This window comes from Pezoporus flaviventris, unplaced genomic scaffold (genome assembly GCF_033815535.1).
Source record: "Pezoporus flaviventris isolate CSIRO_AGI_PZ_B2104156 unplaced genomic scaffold, CSIRO_AGI_Pfla_v1 ptg000213l, whole genome shotgun sequence".
In the NCBI taxonomy this organism is placed as follows: Eukaryota; Metazoa; Chordata; class Aves; order Psittaciformes; family Psittacidae; genus Pezoporus; species Pezoporus flaviventris.
Genome location: NW_026892761.1, coordinates 14,846,585 through 14,862,943, shown reverse-complemented (window position 1 = coordinate 14,862,943; position 16,359 = coordinate 14,846,585). Strand labels below are relative to the sequence as shown.

Sequence of the window (16,359 nt, the reverse complement as noted above, 5' to 3'; positions counted from 1 at the left end):
ATATTTATTCACTGTTTCTCTACCACCACAATTACTTTCTTTTTTTCATTGATTGTAAGACCAGAAGAAACCACTGTGACCATTTAATCTGATTTCATATGTATAATAGACCATAGGACACATCTGGATTAATTCCTCATTTGGTTAAAACAACTCTTGGAAACATATCCAATCTTTTCCTTACCATTTCCAGGCAATTGAATGTACCTTTGCAACCCCCCCATGAGCTGTTCAAATCACTGCTTATTTTAGCTCTATCATTCCCATCCAAATGTCCTCTGTTTGAGCCTGGAATTCCATCTTCCTCTGATTTGTAGATACTGAGTCCTTCCCCTGTGAGATTTGTTTTCTTTGTGTAGGCTAGATGGCAACCAAGCCACCACTGGAGCTTCTAACTGGTGGTGAAACAGCAGGACACTGACTTTTCCACTGTAATCCCTATGATTTTTTCTGAGCCCTGTCACAAGCTATACAACCATGGGATCCATGAAACAAAGCAAGATTCAGATCATGCTCCAATGGCAATTATCCACCCTATTCAGGCTTATATTGGCGTCTGCTTCCCCGTCACACATAGAATTTTCTCCTGAAGGTGGGCATCCCAAGCTCTCCTTTCAAATGGAAGCCCTGGCCCTGGCTGCCTTTCTATGGGGCAAGAGACATGGACTGGGTTTGCTACCGCACCCAGGGGTATAAGCACCCATCCCAGGGGTGCCTGGCACCATTACTTTCCTGCTGTGCTCTATTAAAGCTGTTCTGCTATGTGCAGAGCAACCTGGGCCAGGGGGAATAGACTGCAAACATGAATATATGGGCATGGGTAGGATAATAGATATGCACTCAGTACATAAATCCTGCTGCAGAGTCAGGTAGATCTGATGGCAGTGCTCTAAGAACACCTTGGCAAATTGAGCCTTAAGCTGGGAGAGGTAGAATAATATCTTATTTTCATGTATGTGAATTAGACCTAAGCTTGCGACAGGCGGCAAGCTGCTCCTGGCCATCCAAGCAGCAGGACTCCAGGGGTCTGGAGAACTTTACAGGTGTCTCCAGCCTGTGAGCTTGAGGAACAGTCTGGCTCTGACAGGGATTTTGAGGACCTAAACAGAAACTTAATGCTCCTGCTTCCTATCATAGGTGTTCAACTTCCTGTGTGTTTCTGGGTCTTCAGGTCCTTAAAGGACTTGAGGTGGGATGCATTGCAAAACATCTTGAAGCTATTGTCCTGTGGGAGAACAGAGTTCTTTGCAGACGGGTAAGTTCCTAGAAATAGAATCAGCAGAATGTGAGTGGAACAGACACCGAGAGAGGTGGTGGGATCTCCACCTGGGGGGGTTCAAGACTTGCTGAGGCACAGCCATGGCTGAACCGATCTCGTGCTGGCAACAGCCCTGCTTGGAGCGGGAGGGTGGATGAGAGCCCTCCAGAGCTCCTCTCCAGCCAACACTTGTCATGTGGGAGCATGGAGGGATGGAGTCAGGGAGGGTTTTCTGCAGTCATCCTGGAGTCATCAGCAGGTTCCCAGTGGGAAGCAGCTCCTCCCGCACTCCGGCTATGGGAGGGCTCACTGGGAGCGCCCTGGGAAAAGGCAAGTGTAGTGCAGGGAGGGGGAATCAGGCTGTGTCACTGAGGACAGCAATGACAGAAACCAACTGAGATTTCAAGGAAAAAGCATGACTCTATAGGGTACATCAGTTAATTAAAACAGAAGCATCCTCTTCAGGCCCTTTTCATTCACAGAAAGCTCCTGTTTCCTGCTAAAGGCATATTGAGCTGGCGACAGTAGCTCAAGACAACTTTTGGAATGAAGTAGTTTGTTCAGAAGAGGAACAAACACACCCCTTCCCTGGAGTCCCAAGTTCTTGGCTGGAGGAGCTTCCAGCCCTGCTGTACTGCATGTTCAGGGTGGAGCAAAGTGATTCAAGCAAAGGCAGATTATAGCCTAATTGCTGCCACAGTGTCTCTCTTCCCTGGGTTCAGCTATCTCCTGGCAGAAGGCACCTAACCCCTTGAAGGCTGGAGTGAAACTCTAGTTCCAGCAAAGTCCAACGGGCATATTCCCAAAGCCTTTCCTCCCAGGAATGTGACCATGTTTTATGTACCACAGGGGCTCTGCTCCACGCCTTCTGCATCCCCTTTGGATAGACTTTGGCTACTTTGCTGCTACAGTTGATGCAGGCATCTAGAAAAGGCTTTACATTCACAGGTTTAGGATTTCCTTTAATCGGGAGAGGGGGTGTCCCGTCATTCCCCCCCCCCCCCATGAAAAAGGCCTTTTCCTCACCATAACCAAGAAAGGAGGCTGCAGGACTGGGCAAACAAACTTCTATTAAGTGCATTTGCTGGAAATGTTTATACTTTGCTCTTGACAACTATCTCGAATAGAGCAAGCCTTGCTCTGTGCTCTAGCTTGCATAATTCTGACATGGGAGCAAAGTCCTGATGGGGGAGGTGACGGTGCCTTCCCTTGGGACTTTATTTTCTTTTTCGTATCGGTCACTTGCTGTAATCAGAGGCAATAGCTTGTTTTGGAAAATATTCTCCTGCTCTCCAGGGATTTTCTCTCTCCTCTGGTTGATTTTAGCAGCAGAAGGAGAACATCTTTGCAGTGAGTGAAGAGGAGGGAGGAACTCCGTAAGAGCAGGGAAATCACCGCTACCTTCCGTGCAGGCTGGCTGATGTTCAACAAGGGGTTCTGCCTTCCTCCAAAACTCCCCTCCTGCAGCATGTTGCTGGGAAACCCTCTGCTTCTTCCCCTTTCACGTTTAATTACTGCAAATTGATGAGAACTTTATCTAAACTCTGATCAGACAGGCAAATAACCATTTGATTAGGGCAGATAAGGGACCTAAGCAATTCCAAGAGTTGATCTGTGCTTGGTTTAGGGTTTTGGAAGGTTTCTTTCCTTACTGCTATGATTCAACCCCATGTTTGCCAAGATTAGTAACAGGAATCTGGGCTAATACAGGAAGGCCCTTGCTCTTTGATTTTGTAAATGACTAGAAGATAAGAAAAAAGGTAGACAGAGATTATCATAGGAGACTGGTTAAATGAATATGAATGTGTATTCTCACATCTAGGTGAATGGATGGCAGCTAAATGGCGGTTGTTCACTAGCCCCTGTGGTGGTGGGGTTACCCTTGCAGATGGGTGTCCCCCATACAGCTTGACTTTGTCCTGGAGTCTTCCATTGAAAGGCAGTGAAATGCAGCCCACATGGGGAAGGATTCATTCTCTGCCCCCAGCGTGTGTCGTTAGAGGCTGGAGGTAGGGATGACTCACACGTGGGGAGAGCCGGAGGGCAATAACCCGTCATCTTGGTGCCATGCTAATTCTGTGGTTAAATAAGAGGGTGTCGCACGGCGGTGGTGTCGGTGCTGGCACGGCTCCCTGACACCAGGGTTGCATCCACGCAGGTGTGGCTTCACAGCACTCTGGTTCCCAGAGCGGAACCTGCAGCCCTGCACACATTTCCTATGTGGAGCAGGCGATGCGCAGGTGCTTCCCAGTGCAAAGATCCACACACACACACACACACACACCCCGGGACGGGATCACCTCTGGCAGGGAGAGCAGAATGAGGAGCACACCTGAAAACCTTCCTTCTGACCTGTTCATACAAGGAAGCCAAATGAGAGGGTGAAAGCTGGCAGGGGCCGAGCTGCAGTTTCATTCTGGTTGTCTTTTATTGACAGCGTTCCATCAAAGGCCATGAGACTTAAGCTCTGGGTATCATTTACTGGCCGCCTCCCAGGGAAGGAGCTGAGGGTCTCCAGGACCGTCTCAGGTTGGAGAACAGGCTGCATTGTGACGCTGTTGGGAATAATTCACTGTCATGACTGGAGTCTCCAATATACAGAGAGGCAGGACAAGGCTGAAATCAGACTGAATCACCCAGATGACTTCTAGCAGGAATAGTCCCCCCCAGGTCAAGAATGCAGGCAAGCCTGACCCGAGGCTACCTGCCCGCAGGCCTTGCTTTTAGTGTTGTGTTTTCCCCTCTGGCAAACGCCTGGCTGCTGGGTCTGCTGCTACAGAGGCAACGAAGAGTTAATCCATGCTGGAGACAAGGCATGGAGCAGCACACCAGAGTCAGGCTGCTCTTCCCTGCGTGGAGAATCCCTGTTCCCATGTAGTTTTGCACACTTGGAGCTATCACAGTTAACAGGTTGTTTGTCTTTTAGTGGATCGGAGGGAGTCTGTGTAAACCTCCATGCAACTGACTTTAATTACCAGCCAAACCTGCACCAGGGCATAAGCCCATATATTGTATGTGACATTACCAGTAGAGCAAGTACTGGAATGCAGGGGCTAGAATAATTTGACAGCTAACATAAAGCACAGTGATTTATATTTTGGTTATATTGAGATTTTTTTCCCCCCTCTTTGAGCACTCGTATAAATATTTACTTGGATCCTAGGACCTTGCTTAACCCTCACAGTGCCACGTTTTATCTTCTTTTTTCTGGTGTTCTTCTTTTTCGGCAGCTACTCCAGAAATGCCTTTCATTTTAAAACAGAAGATTTAAACCAAAAATAACCTCACCTTTAAACTGTTTCATCTGTAAACAATGTGATCCGGTAATCTTGATATATTTACTGTGGTCTTCAATTGAAAACAGATTATGGCAAAGGGCTTCTTTTAAAAGATATGAGACTTATTTAATAGAAACATTGGGTTTAGATACTGGAGGAGAGATCAGCTGATACCTCTGCTATGCTTTAAATTTTATCCAAGCTATTTTATTAGTTATGGAGCTGAGTAACATGACTATAAAATCTGTTTATTCTGAATTTAAACTTACCTGCTGTTTAATATTAGCAGCAAAGGGTCCTTTTCTTTTTCATCACTTCACGATATAAGTCACGCAGGAGGACAGAAATCACTGCATAAGAGAGCTCTGGTAATGCTGCAACCAGAAAGCCATATGCTTTTTTTTTTTGTGATTGTTTTTATTGTCACAATTCCTGACTGTCAGACTTCTGTGTGAGTCACTCATTACGCAGCCCCACAGGCTCAGAGGTGTTTGCTTAACACCCTGCTCTTTTGGGTGCCTAACTAGAGGTATGTGAGGACCTGGAAATATGCTTTCAAACCCATTTTCTACTAACATCCTTGCTACCCCTTTTATTCATCTGTGGAGTGGGTTAACCTGTCACTCTGCAAAACCACTGCTGGACCTTATGAATTTGTGCTTTTCCAATCCCTGAGATTAGTGTGTGCGCTCGCAGACCAGTGTAGCGTTGCCACTACAATACCCAGAATAAAATGCTTGATCCATGGGTCAAGGCTAGCATAAAAATAAGGATGGACTGCATCAGAAAGAGTTTAGCAGACCTCTTTTCCCGGTGTCCTGAATGCATTCTGCATTCATCAGCCGCAGCAACTACATGGGCTGACTCCATCCTAGAGCTGACAATAGCATTGCAATATCACTAGCAGGGCATGTGGGGCTGGATGCTGCTGGGCAGTAAGCAACTTGGAGGCCAGACTGTGGATAAATGTAAAAGCTCTCCTTTAGAATCACATGAGCAGAGATTTCAGACTCAAACCCCTTTTGTCTGTAGTTGTTGGTTGCCTTAATTAGGGGAAAATGCAGACCCAGAGAGCTGTGATAGCTCAAAGACCTGTTTATAACCATATATTCCCTTTCTCATGTGTTTAGAGGCCTTAAGTAATAAGTGCACCATAGCATAGGAGCAAGGAAGTTAGAAGTCCAAGGTGCAGCTTTATTGCCCTCTGTAATTTCTTTTCTGAATGGGCCCCCTGAACCAGCAGGAAGATTTCTGCTCCATTCAGTAGCCAATAAGACAGGATCCATAAACCCCCCCAGATTAAAGACCCTGGCATGGTTGCAGCTGTGGCAAGGGGAGCTGGGGCACCACGGCTCAAGGGACGTATCTGACCAAGCCCTGCCACCAGCCTTGCCTCAGTTTCCCCAGCTATAAAAGGTCAGTGGCCTTTAATAAATTGTGTGAAGTTCTACGGAAGAAGCAGTAAGAACAGTTTATCAATGCAGATTTCAGGTGCTTGGCGCTGGTTTCTTGCCATGCTTATTTCAGAGTAAAATAATCATACTGGACACAATGTCCTTGTCACTAAGTGTTTAATATCCTTTAGAAAGCCAAGAGCACCTCTCTGGAAACAAATGAAGACTCATTAGTGGGAAGCCCAAACTAGAGCAGAATCAAATCTCTACATTTATCACCGGGAGGTTGCAGGCATTGATAGTCAAATACAGGCACAAACAATGCACGTGTCATTGCAATTCATCAACGTTATTGCAATGCTGAATGAAATCGCCCCATTTCTAGATTTGTGTGGACGTGCCCTGGTGTCTCCCAGTACTGCAGTGCAAGCAGGAGTCTGCAGGGAGGGTACGGTTAACAGATTGGTGTGCTAGAGAGGCACGGTGACATTGTCAGTGGAAGAGCTTTCCCTTTGCCCACTGACTCCAAACACGGGAAAGAAGGGAGAAGGAATAAGTTTGACATGTTTCTTTAAAGAAAGCACTAAACTTGGTAAAAGGACACAGCTTTCCTACCTTGCTCTCTGCCCCTCATGCCTCAGGATATCATAAATTTTTGATACCAATAAAACAGAATTTTTGATGAGCTGCTATTTTGCATTAAAGCAACTTTACATGCAAAGATTGCATAATAGGAAGTAAAATTGAATTTTGCCTCAGAACAAGTTCTTATTATTAATTTAAGTGTTTTTTATATATTTTAGCAGCAGCTTATCATTCTATATATTTAATTTCTTTCAAGTGAGAACACTTAGCATTGGTTTCCTTGTCTAAACAAATCTTTTAAGAGAACACATGTATAAAGTGGAAATGCAGTGTTTTGAATCTGTGCCTTAAGACAAACAGGGAAACTTTAAAAGGGGAAATACAACACAGTAGAGGACAACTCTCTCAAAACCTAATAGCAGCCTCCGTGGGACAGGGAAACATGTGTCTTGCTTTCTGTGGAATGATTTTTTTCCCTCTTTACTGCGGTGTTTATTCTAACCATGTTGTGACAAAGCTGTAAACACAATAAGCCTCCATTGGAGCAGTTCTGCTTAAGGAAAAGGATTCGCAGTATCTCAGGGTTTGAGTACACCACAATCCATTTTCTAACACTTCCACATACCGTGATGCGCAGGACCAGCTCACAAATACAAATCGTCTCTTCCCTGTCTGGGATGCAGGGGAAAGGAAACATTTTCACAGAATCATAGAATCCCAGCCTGGTTTGTGTTGGAATGGACCTTAAAGGCCATCCAGCTCCAACCCCTGCCACGGGGTGGGACCCCTTCCACTAGAGCAGCTTGCTCCAAGCCCCTGTGTCCAACCTGGCCTTGAACACATTTTGCAGCACCTCGCGCTGTGTTCAGGATTCACAACTGAGCATCACCATTTAAAAAACAAGAAAAAGAAGCACTCGATAGCTTCCTCCCACCTCGCCCCCCCCCCCCCCCCCTTCATCTTCTTGTTCTTCTTCTTCCTGCATAAGACAAAAGTCCGGTGTGGGATCCTATCAGACTGCTACACACTACAGAATGTGCTACACAGGATTATGCAATAGGGTATTTAGAGCGTGTGTGTGTGTGTGCATGCACATGTAACTTCAGATTTACTGTACCCTGAATGGAGTGAAATGCAAAGATTTAAATTAAATTTTTAAAAAAAAAGAATAAATAAAAAAAGCATAACTGAAAATTGTCCAAAGAAGGAGGAAAATCACTTTTTCCCCCTCGGTGGTGGGGAATTACTGTTTAATCGTTGTAGGGGGAGAGCAAACTTAAAGTTGGAGAGAGAAAAGAGAAAAGCGGAAAAGAGTGGAGAGAGGAGACAGGAAAGAAGAGAGCGGACAAAGAAGAGAAGATATTGGAGAGAGGAGAGAAGAGAGGAGCGGGGCACGGCGAGGCACTGCAGGAGAGAAGCTGCCGGGCAGGATGCGCGGGGAGCTGCGCCGCCGCGGAGCCAGGAGGGGCATCCCGAGGGCTGGAGGTGCGTTGTGTGTCCTCCCGAAACCTGACACGCAGAGCCCCGGGGAGCTTCCCTGACCCCGGTCTGTCAATCACTGAGTGCAGCCCGGCTGCCAGAGCCAGGCGGGCACCGCGCCAGCCCGGAAGGGGGAAGGAACGGGAGAAAAAAGGGAAAGAAAGAAGGAAAATTAAACCCTAAACCAGCTGGGAGCAGTTATCTCCAAGCCCTGGCTCATCCTCACAACACATCCCGCCTGCCCACCTCAACACGGAGCAGCTCGGCTGCCGGCCAGCAGCCGCGCTCAGCATCTCTGGACAGTCTTGGGATGCTGTCTCTATCTTTATTTCGAAAAGTCTTTTTGGTTTCTCTGATTTGGAACTAAAGACAATCGGTTTTATACACCCTCTTGGAGGGGAGGGGGGCAGGGAATGTTGAAAAGAGTCTATGAAGCAGTCGGCAGAGTTGGTCTGTAAGTTCTGTCAGTAAATGGGGGAAGGGGAGCGTTCCAATTGTGTTTCCTGATCGAGTGTCTCTTCCAGTGCTGGAGCAGCCGGGGCCGGTCGTTCTCCTCTGCCCCGGGGGATTCAGCTCTGCTCTGGCTGCTCGCAACAGCTCTTGCAAACCTGCGAGATCAAACAAAATAACACGGGTTTCGCTGAAGGGAGCCGTCCTCACGCACTACACGAGATCGCCAGTGACCCGTCGTCCGGCAGCCTACTTCAGCCGTGCAAACCCTGAGCTCTTCCCCTCCGCACACCCCGTACCCGGGGTGCAGGCTCGGCCCATCGCTGCTGCGGGGGCCCGGCAGTAAGCACCGGAGCCTCCCCGGCCGATGCCCGGCCCCGTCTGTCCTCCCCGGGGCAAGGATGGGGACCGCTCCCAGGCCTCACCGAGTGTTTTGGGAGGCGGTTTGCAGCAGCTGGGCTCCGGAGAGCCTCAAGGGCGATATGCTGATGACTGGGAAGGTTTCCGGAGCGGGAGGTGGTCGCGCTCGGCGCCCCGAGCCTCATCGATTGCCGAAGCCGGGCACTGCAGCAGCTCCCGGGGCTGTAAGGACAGCAGAGGAGGCGCCCGCAAGGCTGCCTGCCCGGAGAGGGGCAAGAAGAGGGGTTTAGGGTGGGAAGATGCTTTATCCCCCGCAGCTGACATGCAGCTTCTCGCAGGGCTCCGGGTGGGAAGCGGGGACCCCCGAACTGACCCGCAGAGACCCTGGTTTCCGTGGGAGCCCACGGCGGGCAGGAAAACAGGGGCTGCTCCGTTCCCCTTTCTCTTCAAGAAAGTGCCCTCATCGTGCCCCGACTCCGGTGTCAACAGCCCTCCATGAACCAGTGATGAGCAGAGGGAGATCAAGGCCGATGAGCGGGGATAGCAATGGCGAGCGAAGCCGGGGGGGGGGGGAAGTGTCACCGCGGGGGTTGGGGTCCAGGGGTCCAGGCAGCTGCGCTGCCCGTGCCAGGTGCCCGGTGACGCCGGGGCGGAGGCCGGCCCAGCCGCCGGCCGGGCCCAGCACCAGCTCTGTGGCTGCTCGCCCCACTGGGCACGGCGGAGCTCCGGCAGGAGGGCAGCCCGCGGCCCCGCTCCAGCGCTGGCCCTTCCCGGTGCCGGCCCCGGTGCTGATGCCCGCGCTGCAGCCGTGACGGTGCTCGGTGCTTGGCTCCGTTTTCCTTTTCTTTTCCGATGGGATAAATTAAACCTCAGGAATGGGACCGGGCGGCGGGTCTGCCCCGGCGCTGACACAGTCCTGCGGTGGGAATCTGAAGGGCTTTTCTAAGGCCTGTTTTTCCTATTTTTTGTTGTTGTTGTTGTTGTTCAATTAGCCCTGGTGATTTATTCAATGCATGCATGAGGGGACATTAATATGCGGTGGCAGTTCCCACAAACAATATTCCTCTCAGGCTTTCTGCAGCCATAGCATTTACAGGCGAGGGGGAGGCTATGCAGGGCAAGCCAGGCTCCCTGAGCCTTTTCCTCTGCAAACTCCTGTCCCCCCTCGCAGGCCAGCAGGGAACGAGGTCGTTCTCCGGCCTGACTCATGTGGCCGGGGGGCTGGAACGGGCCCGGCCCCTTCTGAGCTCCCTAGCCCAGCTGGCTCTGACCAGGCAGGGATGCGGCTGGGATTTAAGAGGGGATTTGGGGTTTAAGTTACTGTATTTGCCTTTTTTTGTTGTTGTTTTTCACACTCTGTCCTTAGCGGGTTTGCTCTCCAAACGCGCCTTGTGCAGCCCCTGCAAAGGCAGCTCGGGGCTGTGGGGAGGAGAGGGCCGTTATTTTCGGTTGTGCGGTGCCTCGGATTTGGGTTTTTCAGCGCGGTTTCAAGCCCAGCGCAGTTTTCCCGCTGGGAAAGCAGGAGCGCGCAGTCACGCTGCCGCCCGGCTCCGGGCTCCCGGCGCTCCCCGGCTGCAGTCCCGGCAGCGGCGGTACCTGCCCCGAGAGGAGCGGGGTGGGGGGGGTGTCTGAGCCCTTCTCCACAGGCATCTAAAGAGTTGACAAACTGCCGCTTAGGTGTGGTTAAAATAAAATAGCGTAAATAAAGTAAAATAAAATAAAGTGAAAATTAAAATAAAATAAAATAAAGTGAAAAATAAAATAAAATAAAATACAATGCATATGGAGAGAAGAAAGTGGATGGCGAGCCTGGAGCCCAAAGGAGCAGGGAGAAACGACACACTTGTCAAAGTCCTCTCCTTTTCTAATGCAAAAAAAAAAAGGAGGGAAAAAGAAAAGAAGAGAAAGCCGTGCCTGCACCCTGCTCTTCCCCTCTCCCGCAGCCCGGGGCGGCAGGGCCGGAGGCTCCCGCTCCCCGCAGAGGGAGGGACCCCTCAGCAGCTCCGCATCTCTCGGCGGGGAGACCCGGGGAGTGCATAAGGGATGCAGGGGGGAGATAAGGAGGGAGTGGAGGGGGAATGTTGCCCTCTGCCACGGGTGAGACCCGGGCAAAGCAGAGGCGGGCGCGAGACTGCGTCCAGCGGAGATCCCGGGGTGGGGAAAAACCGGTTGTGAGCCCCTGGAGAGCGGCGGCTGCTGAGCCCCTGGAGCAGCGAGGGGACACGGAAGGGTCCAAACCTGCCCCTTCTTTTATTACTTTTTTCTCCTTTTTTTCAGCATACGAGACGTCAGAGAAGCAGCTCCCTCCAAGAAATGCCATTTCCATGATTTTAATAAGCAAAATAGGAAACAATTTTAATAACCAAAAACAGAAACCAGTCTGAATAAAACTACAATAGACCAGGTTTTTTAATATTTTCCATATCATAAGCAGGATTTGAAATTGATCCCTTCAGAACTTTACATGAAATAAAAACCATTTTTTTTCCCGCTGCTGCAATGTTTTGATTTCAACACAGTTGAATCAGTAAAAACCAAAGCTCGTTTTCTGATGCATGACTAATATCCACAATATTTAAAACTGCAAGCACCATGCTGTTCATTACAATCTTGTTATTACTGTTAATTTATAAACTAATACAAACTTAAAATGCATCCGGCCAGCAGTGCCAGCTACCCTAACAGGAAACTAAAAAATAAGTTTTCATTTTGGTATTTTTGTCAGTGCAACGTAAATCCTTTTACTGACCTGCAGGAGGAAAAAAAAAAAACCAAACAACAAAACCAAAGTAATAAAAACACCCATAAGACTCCAAACTAATGCTACTACACAACTGCAAATAAATTTGGGCTAAAACGTTCATTCGCTGCATAGGGAAGCAGAGAAGCAGGTTACAAATCATTGCAAAAGAATACACTTGAAAGTTGCGGTGTGTCTTCCTCAAACCACGTGTGGGGCTCACTTGTTCTCCCCCCCCCCCACCACCTTCCCCTGGGCTGCTGCCAGCGAGAACCCGACTTCAGGGGGCACAGGGAGCCCTCGCTGCTATCGCGACTCAGCTCCTGTCGAGGAGGCGGTTGGTTGGGTTTAGTTTCCCTTTACCGAAACCCAAGGGGCAGTTGCTGCTCTAAAGGAACTAGTATCTCGTCCGTCCTTCGCTTCCTGAGTGTACAATCAGAAGGGAAACTCCATGGCCAAACCTCCCCGCTACAGGCTGGGAATTGTCCTGAAGGGAAGAGCTTCGCTGCCACTAAGGCATGGAGGAGTCTCTAGTGACCGATCGGAGTTTTCCCCTGGTAAGTTTAGGTTTGTCAATGCCATTCGGGCGGTTTGGCTTCTGCCCCAACAAACAAAAACCAAAATGAAAACTAAGACAAAGAAATCAAAAACACAACTCAAAAGTGCACCAGATACACGAAGTTGTTCTGTTTTTTCTAATGCAAAATGCCCATAACTTCTTTTCCTTAAGCATCTCTTTAATACCAAACAAACCGTACGACCAGCCTGCTGAAATGTTTTTGTGTGTCTGTGTTTTTCTCTCCTGTGCGGTTTGAAGTAGCAGATATTTACAAGCCAACACCATAAAAGAAAACCAAGAGCAAAACCAACGAACAGAACTGCACAAGTAGTAGAAAGTTTGATAACTTGGGATGCTTTTCTTAGCGATGAAACAAAACAATAACAGAAATCTATGGTCGATGATCAACATGCTATAGTTAAACAAGAAAATGGTACAAAATAGAAATTATTACCATACATGTCCAGCATGCAGGATTAATATTTTTAATGCAGATTTTCGTATTTTTCTATATAATCAAGCAGGCATTAAAACTGATGAGTTTTTTTTTCTTTTCTTTCATTCTTTCTTTCCTTTCTTAGATTCAATATCCCATCTGAGTCCTGCAACTTATGTCTCAAAGCAGGCAATATATGGAGAGTTTGCATATATTGTCCTTTTTATTCATTCTTTTTTTTTTTTTCCAAGCAGGTAAATTGTGCATGAGATGGTGCTGGGTATGTCCTCTCTCTTCCCGAGCAGGCAGCACGTTATAGATGGCTTGTTCATTGTCCTTTATTATTATTCTCTTAAAGTCCATCTCGTTTGGCAAGTGAGCAAGCTATAAACTGCTTCACTTGGCCTTTTCACCTTGGCGTCTGCCTCTGTCCCTCTCCCTAACTCACAAACGAAAGTCCAAAAGTTGCACTTCACCTCTCCCATCCCCACCCCCAGCCTACTCTTCCCACAGCTACTCTAGAAGACTTGGATGCTGCAAAAAACAAAACAAAAAAGTCAAGTCTGTTTTTTCTCTCCTTTCTCTCTAGTCAAGCAGACAGATGGATGGAGATGTCAGAGGAAGATGGGAGCGGGGGGAAGGTGACTGGGTCAGGTTTGGGGATTGGGGGGGGGGGTGTTTGCTTTTTAATCATTTTTGTTAATCACTCACATGAAGAACTCAGGGGAAGATGGGTTGTCACTGGTGGAGCCGGCCTCTCTGAAGCCATTGCTGGCAAGTTTCTCACACTTGAGCTTGTAGGCGTCTCTCTCTCTGGCGAGCCGGGTCACTTCTTGCTTGAGCTGTTCTACCTGCTGAATGAGCTGTGTCTTTTCGTTCTCCAGGTGGTGTTTCTGCTGGACACGTTTATACCTGCAGGACTGGGCATAGCCCCTGTTCTTCAAGGTCCTCCTCTTCTGCTTGAGGCGGATCACCTCATCTTTGGTGAAGCCTCGGAGGTGCCTGTTGAGCTCCCTCACGGACATAGAGACCAGCTGGTCATCTGAGAACCGGTCCTCCACGCTGCTGGAGGGGGGATGCTGCTGGTGCGAGTTCTGGAGCTGCTGGGAGGAGCTGGAGGAGGTGGAGGGAGTGGGAGAGGCCTGGTGGTGATGGTGGTGGTGATGGTGAGGGTGCCCGCTGCCGGCCAGGTCTTCATGAGTGACGGCAGGGTACTGGTGGTGGTGCTGGTGATGGTGATGATGGTGGTGATGGTGGGCCCGGAAGCTCTCGAAGCCTTGCAGTTGCTGGGACACCTGGTGGGACCCAATGAGGGCTTCAACAGCGTCCTCCGGGGTGAGGTTCAGCGCCTCGGGGTTCATCTGCTGGTAGCTGTTCGCCATCCAGTACAGGTCCTCCAAGTGGGTCTTCTGCTCAGTAGGGCTGAAGCTGGGCGAGGAGGGCACGGAGCTGCAGGGCGTGCTGATGGGAGTGGAGGAGACGGAGCCGGCAGGCTGCAGGCGTGTGCAGTGCCTGCCCGAGCGGTCGTTCCTGCCCAGGGGCTCCTTCTTCACGTCGAACTTCATCAGGTCGAAGTCGTTGACATACTCCATGGCCAGGGGGCTAGTGGGCAGCTCGGCTCCGATGCTGAGCTCTCCGGCCATCGCTGTCTTGCGGGCACCTCTCCCGGCGGAGGGGCTGGAGACCTCACCCCAGCGCGCAGCCTGGCAGGGGGCTGCCCGCGCTCCCCTATTCCAAACCAGCCCTGGCTCTGCTCTCTCGCTTCCTTTCCTCCGCTCCCCCTCCACCGCCGCCTCCTTCTCCCGGCTTCTGGAGCTTCTTCAGTCAGGACAACAAAGCCAAGGACGAGCCGGGGCCGCCTGGATGTCTCCTGCCCTTTTGTATGAGAGCACGCAGCGCGCCGCAAGCTGCAGCGGCTCCTGGCACGGACGCGCCCGGTCGCAAGGAGAAAGGAGCGAGGAAGGGCAAAAGCAAAACAAAACAAAGATGCTGCCTTCGGGTCTGCGCAGGAAGCAGAGCGGTGCGAACCGTCTGGGTTTTGTAAGTCCGGAGCCTTCCCCCCGCGGTGCAGAGCACCGGAGTCTGTCGCAACTTTCCAGCCCGGGCCGGCGGCCGGGGCAGCGCGCTGGGTGTTGGGCTGTGCCGGGCAGCGCCGGCGGGCTCGGGCAGCGCGGGGGAAGGGGAGGGAAGAGGGGAGGAAGGAGGGGAGAAAACAAAAAAGGAGGAGAGGGGACACGAGCAGGACCGGGGCTCCGCTGCGGCCGCCGCCAGCGCTCGTTGTGCAGCTGTGCTCGCAGCGCAGCCCCCCTTGGCTTCTTATACGGCCGTGCCCGCCGAGAGCGCGGCGGGGGCCGGGGCCGGCGGCGGCCTCGCCAATGGCAGCGCAGCGGCGGGGCCGGGCCGGGCGGGCGGTGGCGGGGCCGGGGGCGGGCCGGGGGCGGGCACGGGCCGCGCCGTGACAGCTCCGCAGCGCCGGAGGAGCGGCCGCCGCTCCCCGCCGGGCGTTCCCCGCCCGCTCCTCGGCTCCACCGCACCGCTCCTCCTGCGCTTCCTTACACCCCTCTCAGTCTCTGCGATCCCCAGAGGATCGCGGAGGGGGGGTTTGGGGACATCCCCCCCACCCCCCGTCCCTTTGTTCTAAACGTGACAAAGTCCCTCCGCGCCCGCTGCCGTCCCGCAGCACGTCCGAAGCTGGTCACACACTCACCCCCCTGCGCCCCGCTCCACGCATTCCCATCGCCCCTTTCAAACTTTCTGTGGCCGCTCCCGATGTGAGCGGGTCCGGCTGGGAGCCAGCGCTGGGGCTGGGGGCGGCCGAGGGGCAGCTCCCCGCGTACTACCGGGGAAATCCTCCGGTGACAGGAAGCGAATCTGTCCCTAAAGTGAGGCAAAGGCATTGACACAAACCGCCGCAAATGTTAGGGAGAGAAGGGAGGAAATATAATTACATTTCAGCTCTGAGGGGACCGCGTTTGCTTTCCTCTGCTGCTCCCTGAGTGAGGGCCTGCATGCAAAGGAGCACTCGCCGTGCCGGGATTTTAGGTTTTGGTTTTGTTTTGGGTTGTTTTTTTTTTTTTTTTTTTTTTGTCCGGTAACAGGATTTTCCTTTTTTTTTTGGTTGGGTTGGGGTTTTGTTTTGTTTTTTGGTGTTGTTTTTTTTTTTTTTGAACATTTTGTAACGATTAAGGGAGATTAGGGCTCCTTTTTGCACTGTTTTTACGCTCAAACAGACAGAAAGTGCGACCCCAAGTGTCCGTTTGCAGAAATAACAGATACTTTTCAAGGGATAAAAACACGAGGAGAAAAGGGAAAGAAGCGGAGGGAGGCGGAATCGGGACCGGCAGCGGGAACGGGGCTGTTGCCATCCCGTGCTGTCCCGTCCCGGCCGCGCCGCTCCGGAGCTGCGCTTCAGCATCTCCCTTATCCCCCACCCCAATTTATTTAGCCAGAAGAACGGAAAAGTTCGAGATCTGTAGATCTGCTGCGCCCCAGAAATGAATGAGGAGGGAGCTGCCTCTCTGGAGCAAGGATAACACTGCCAAATTCCCCCTCCCAACCCTGGGGCCGAGCCCTAGCCGCAGCCTCGGGAGATGCCCGCAGCTCGGCCGCGGTGCTTCTGCTCCTCCACAGATCTGCGGAGCCGGCCGCGGCCGCGCAGGGAACCGAGGAGGTGAAAGTCGCCCCAAGTGCCATCCTCACCCCCCAGAAAGTTTGCCGGGGGTCCCTCCCGCCGGCAGCGGGCTGGAGAGGGGAGAGGGGACCCGGGAGGGGGATTTGGGTGAACCCCATTCTCAGCACAGCGGCTTCATCGCGTGTGGCA

At 51.2% G+C, this 16,359-nt stretch overlaps 1 protein-coding gene across 1 annotated transcript; it reads right to left on the bottom strand.

The window, feature by feature from the left end:
* Positions 1 to 11,118: 11,118 nt before the first annotated feature.
* MAFB (MAF bZIP transcription factor B) lies at positions 11,119 to 14,843 on the bottom strand. Its single transcript, XM_061441271.1, has one exon. It carries the CDS (start codon positions 14,180 to 14,182, stop codon positions 13,247 to 13,249), a length of 936 nt encoding a protein of 311 aa, XP_061297255.1. The 5' UTR covers positions 14,183 to 14,843; the 3' UTR covers positions 11,119 to 13,246.
* Positions 14,844 to 16,359: the final 1,516 nt, after the last annotated feature.

Excerpts from the sequence above, each read along its gene's own strand:
- MAFB (XM_061441271.1), bottom strand. The coding sequence starts at position 14,182 with ATGGCCGGAGAGCTCAGCATCGGAGCCGAGCTGCCCACTAGCCCCCTG.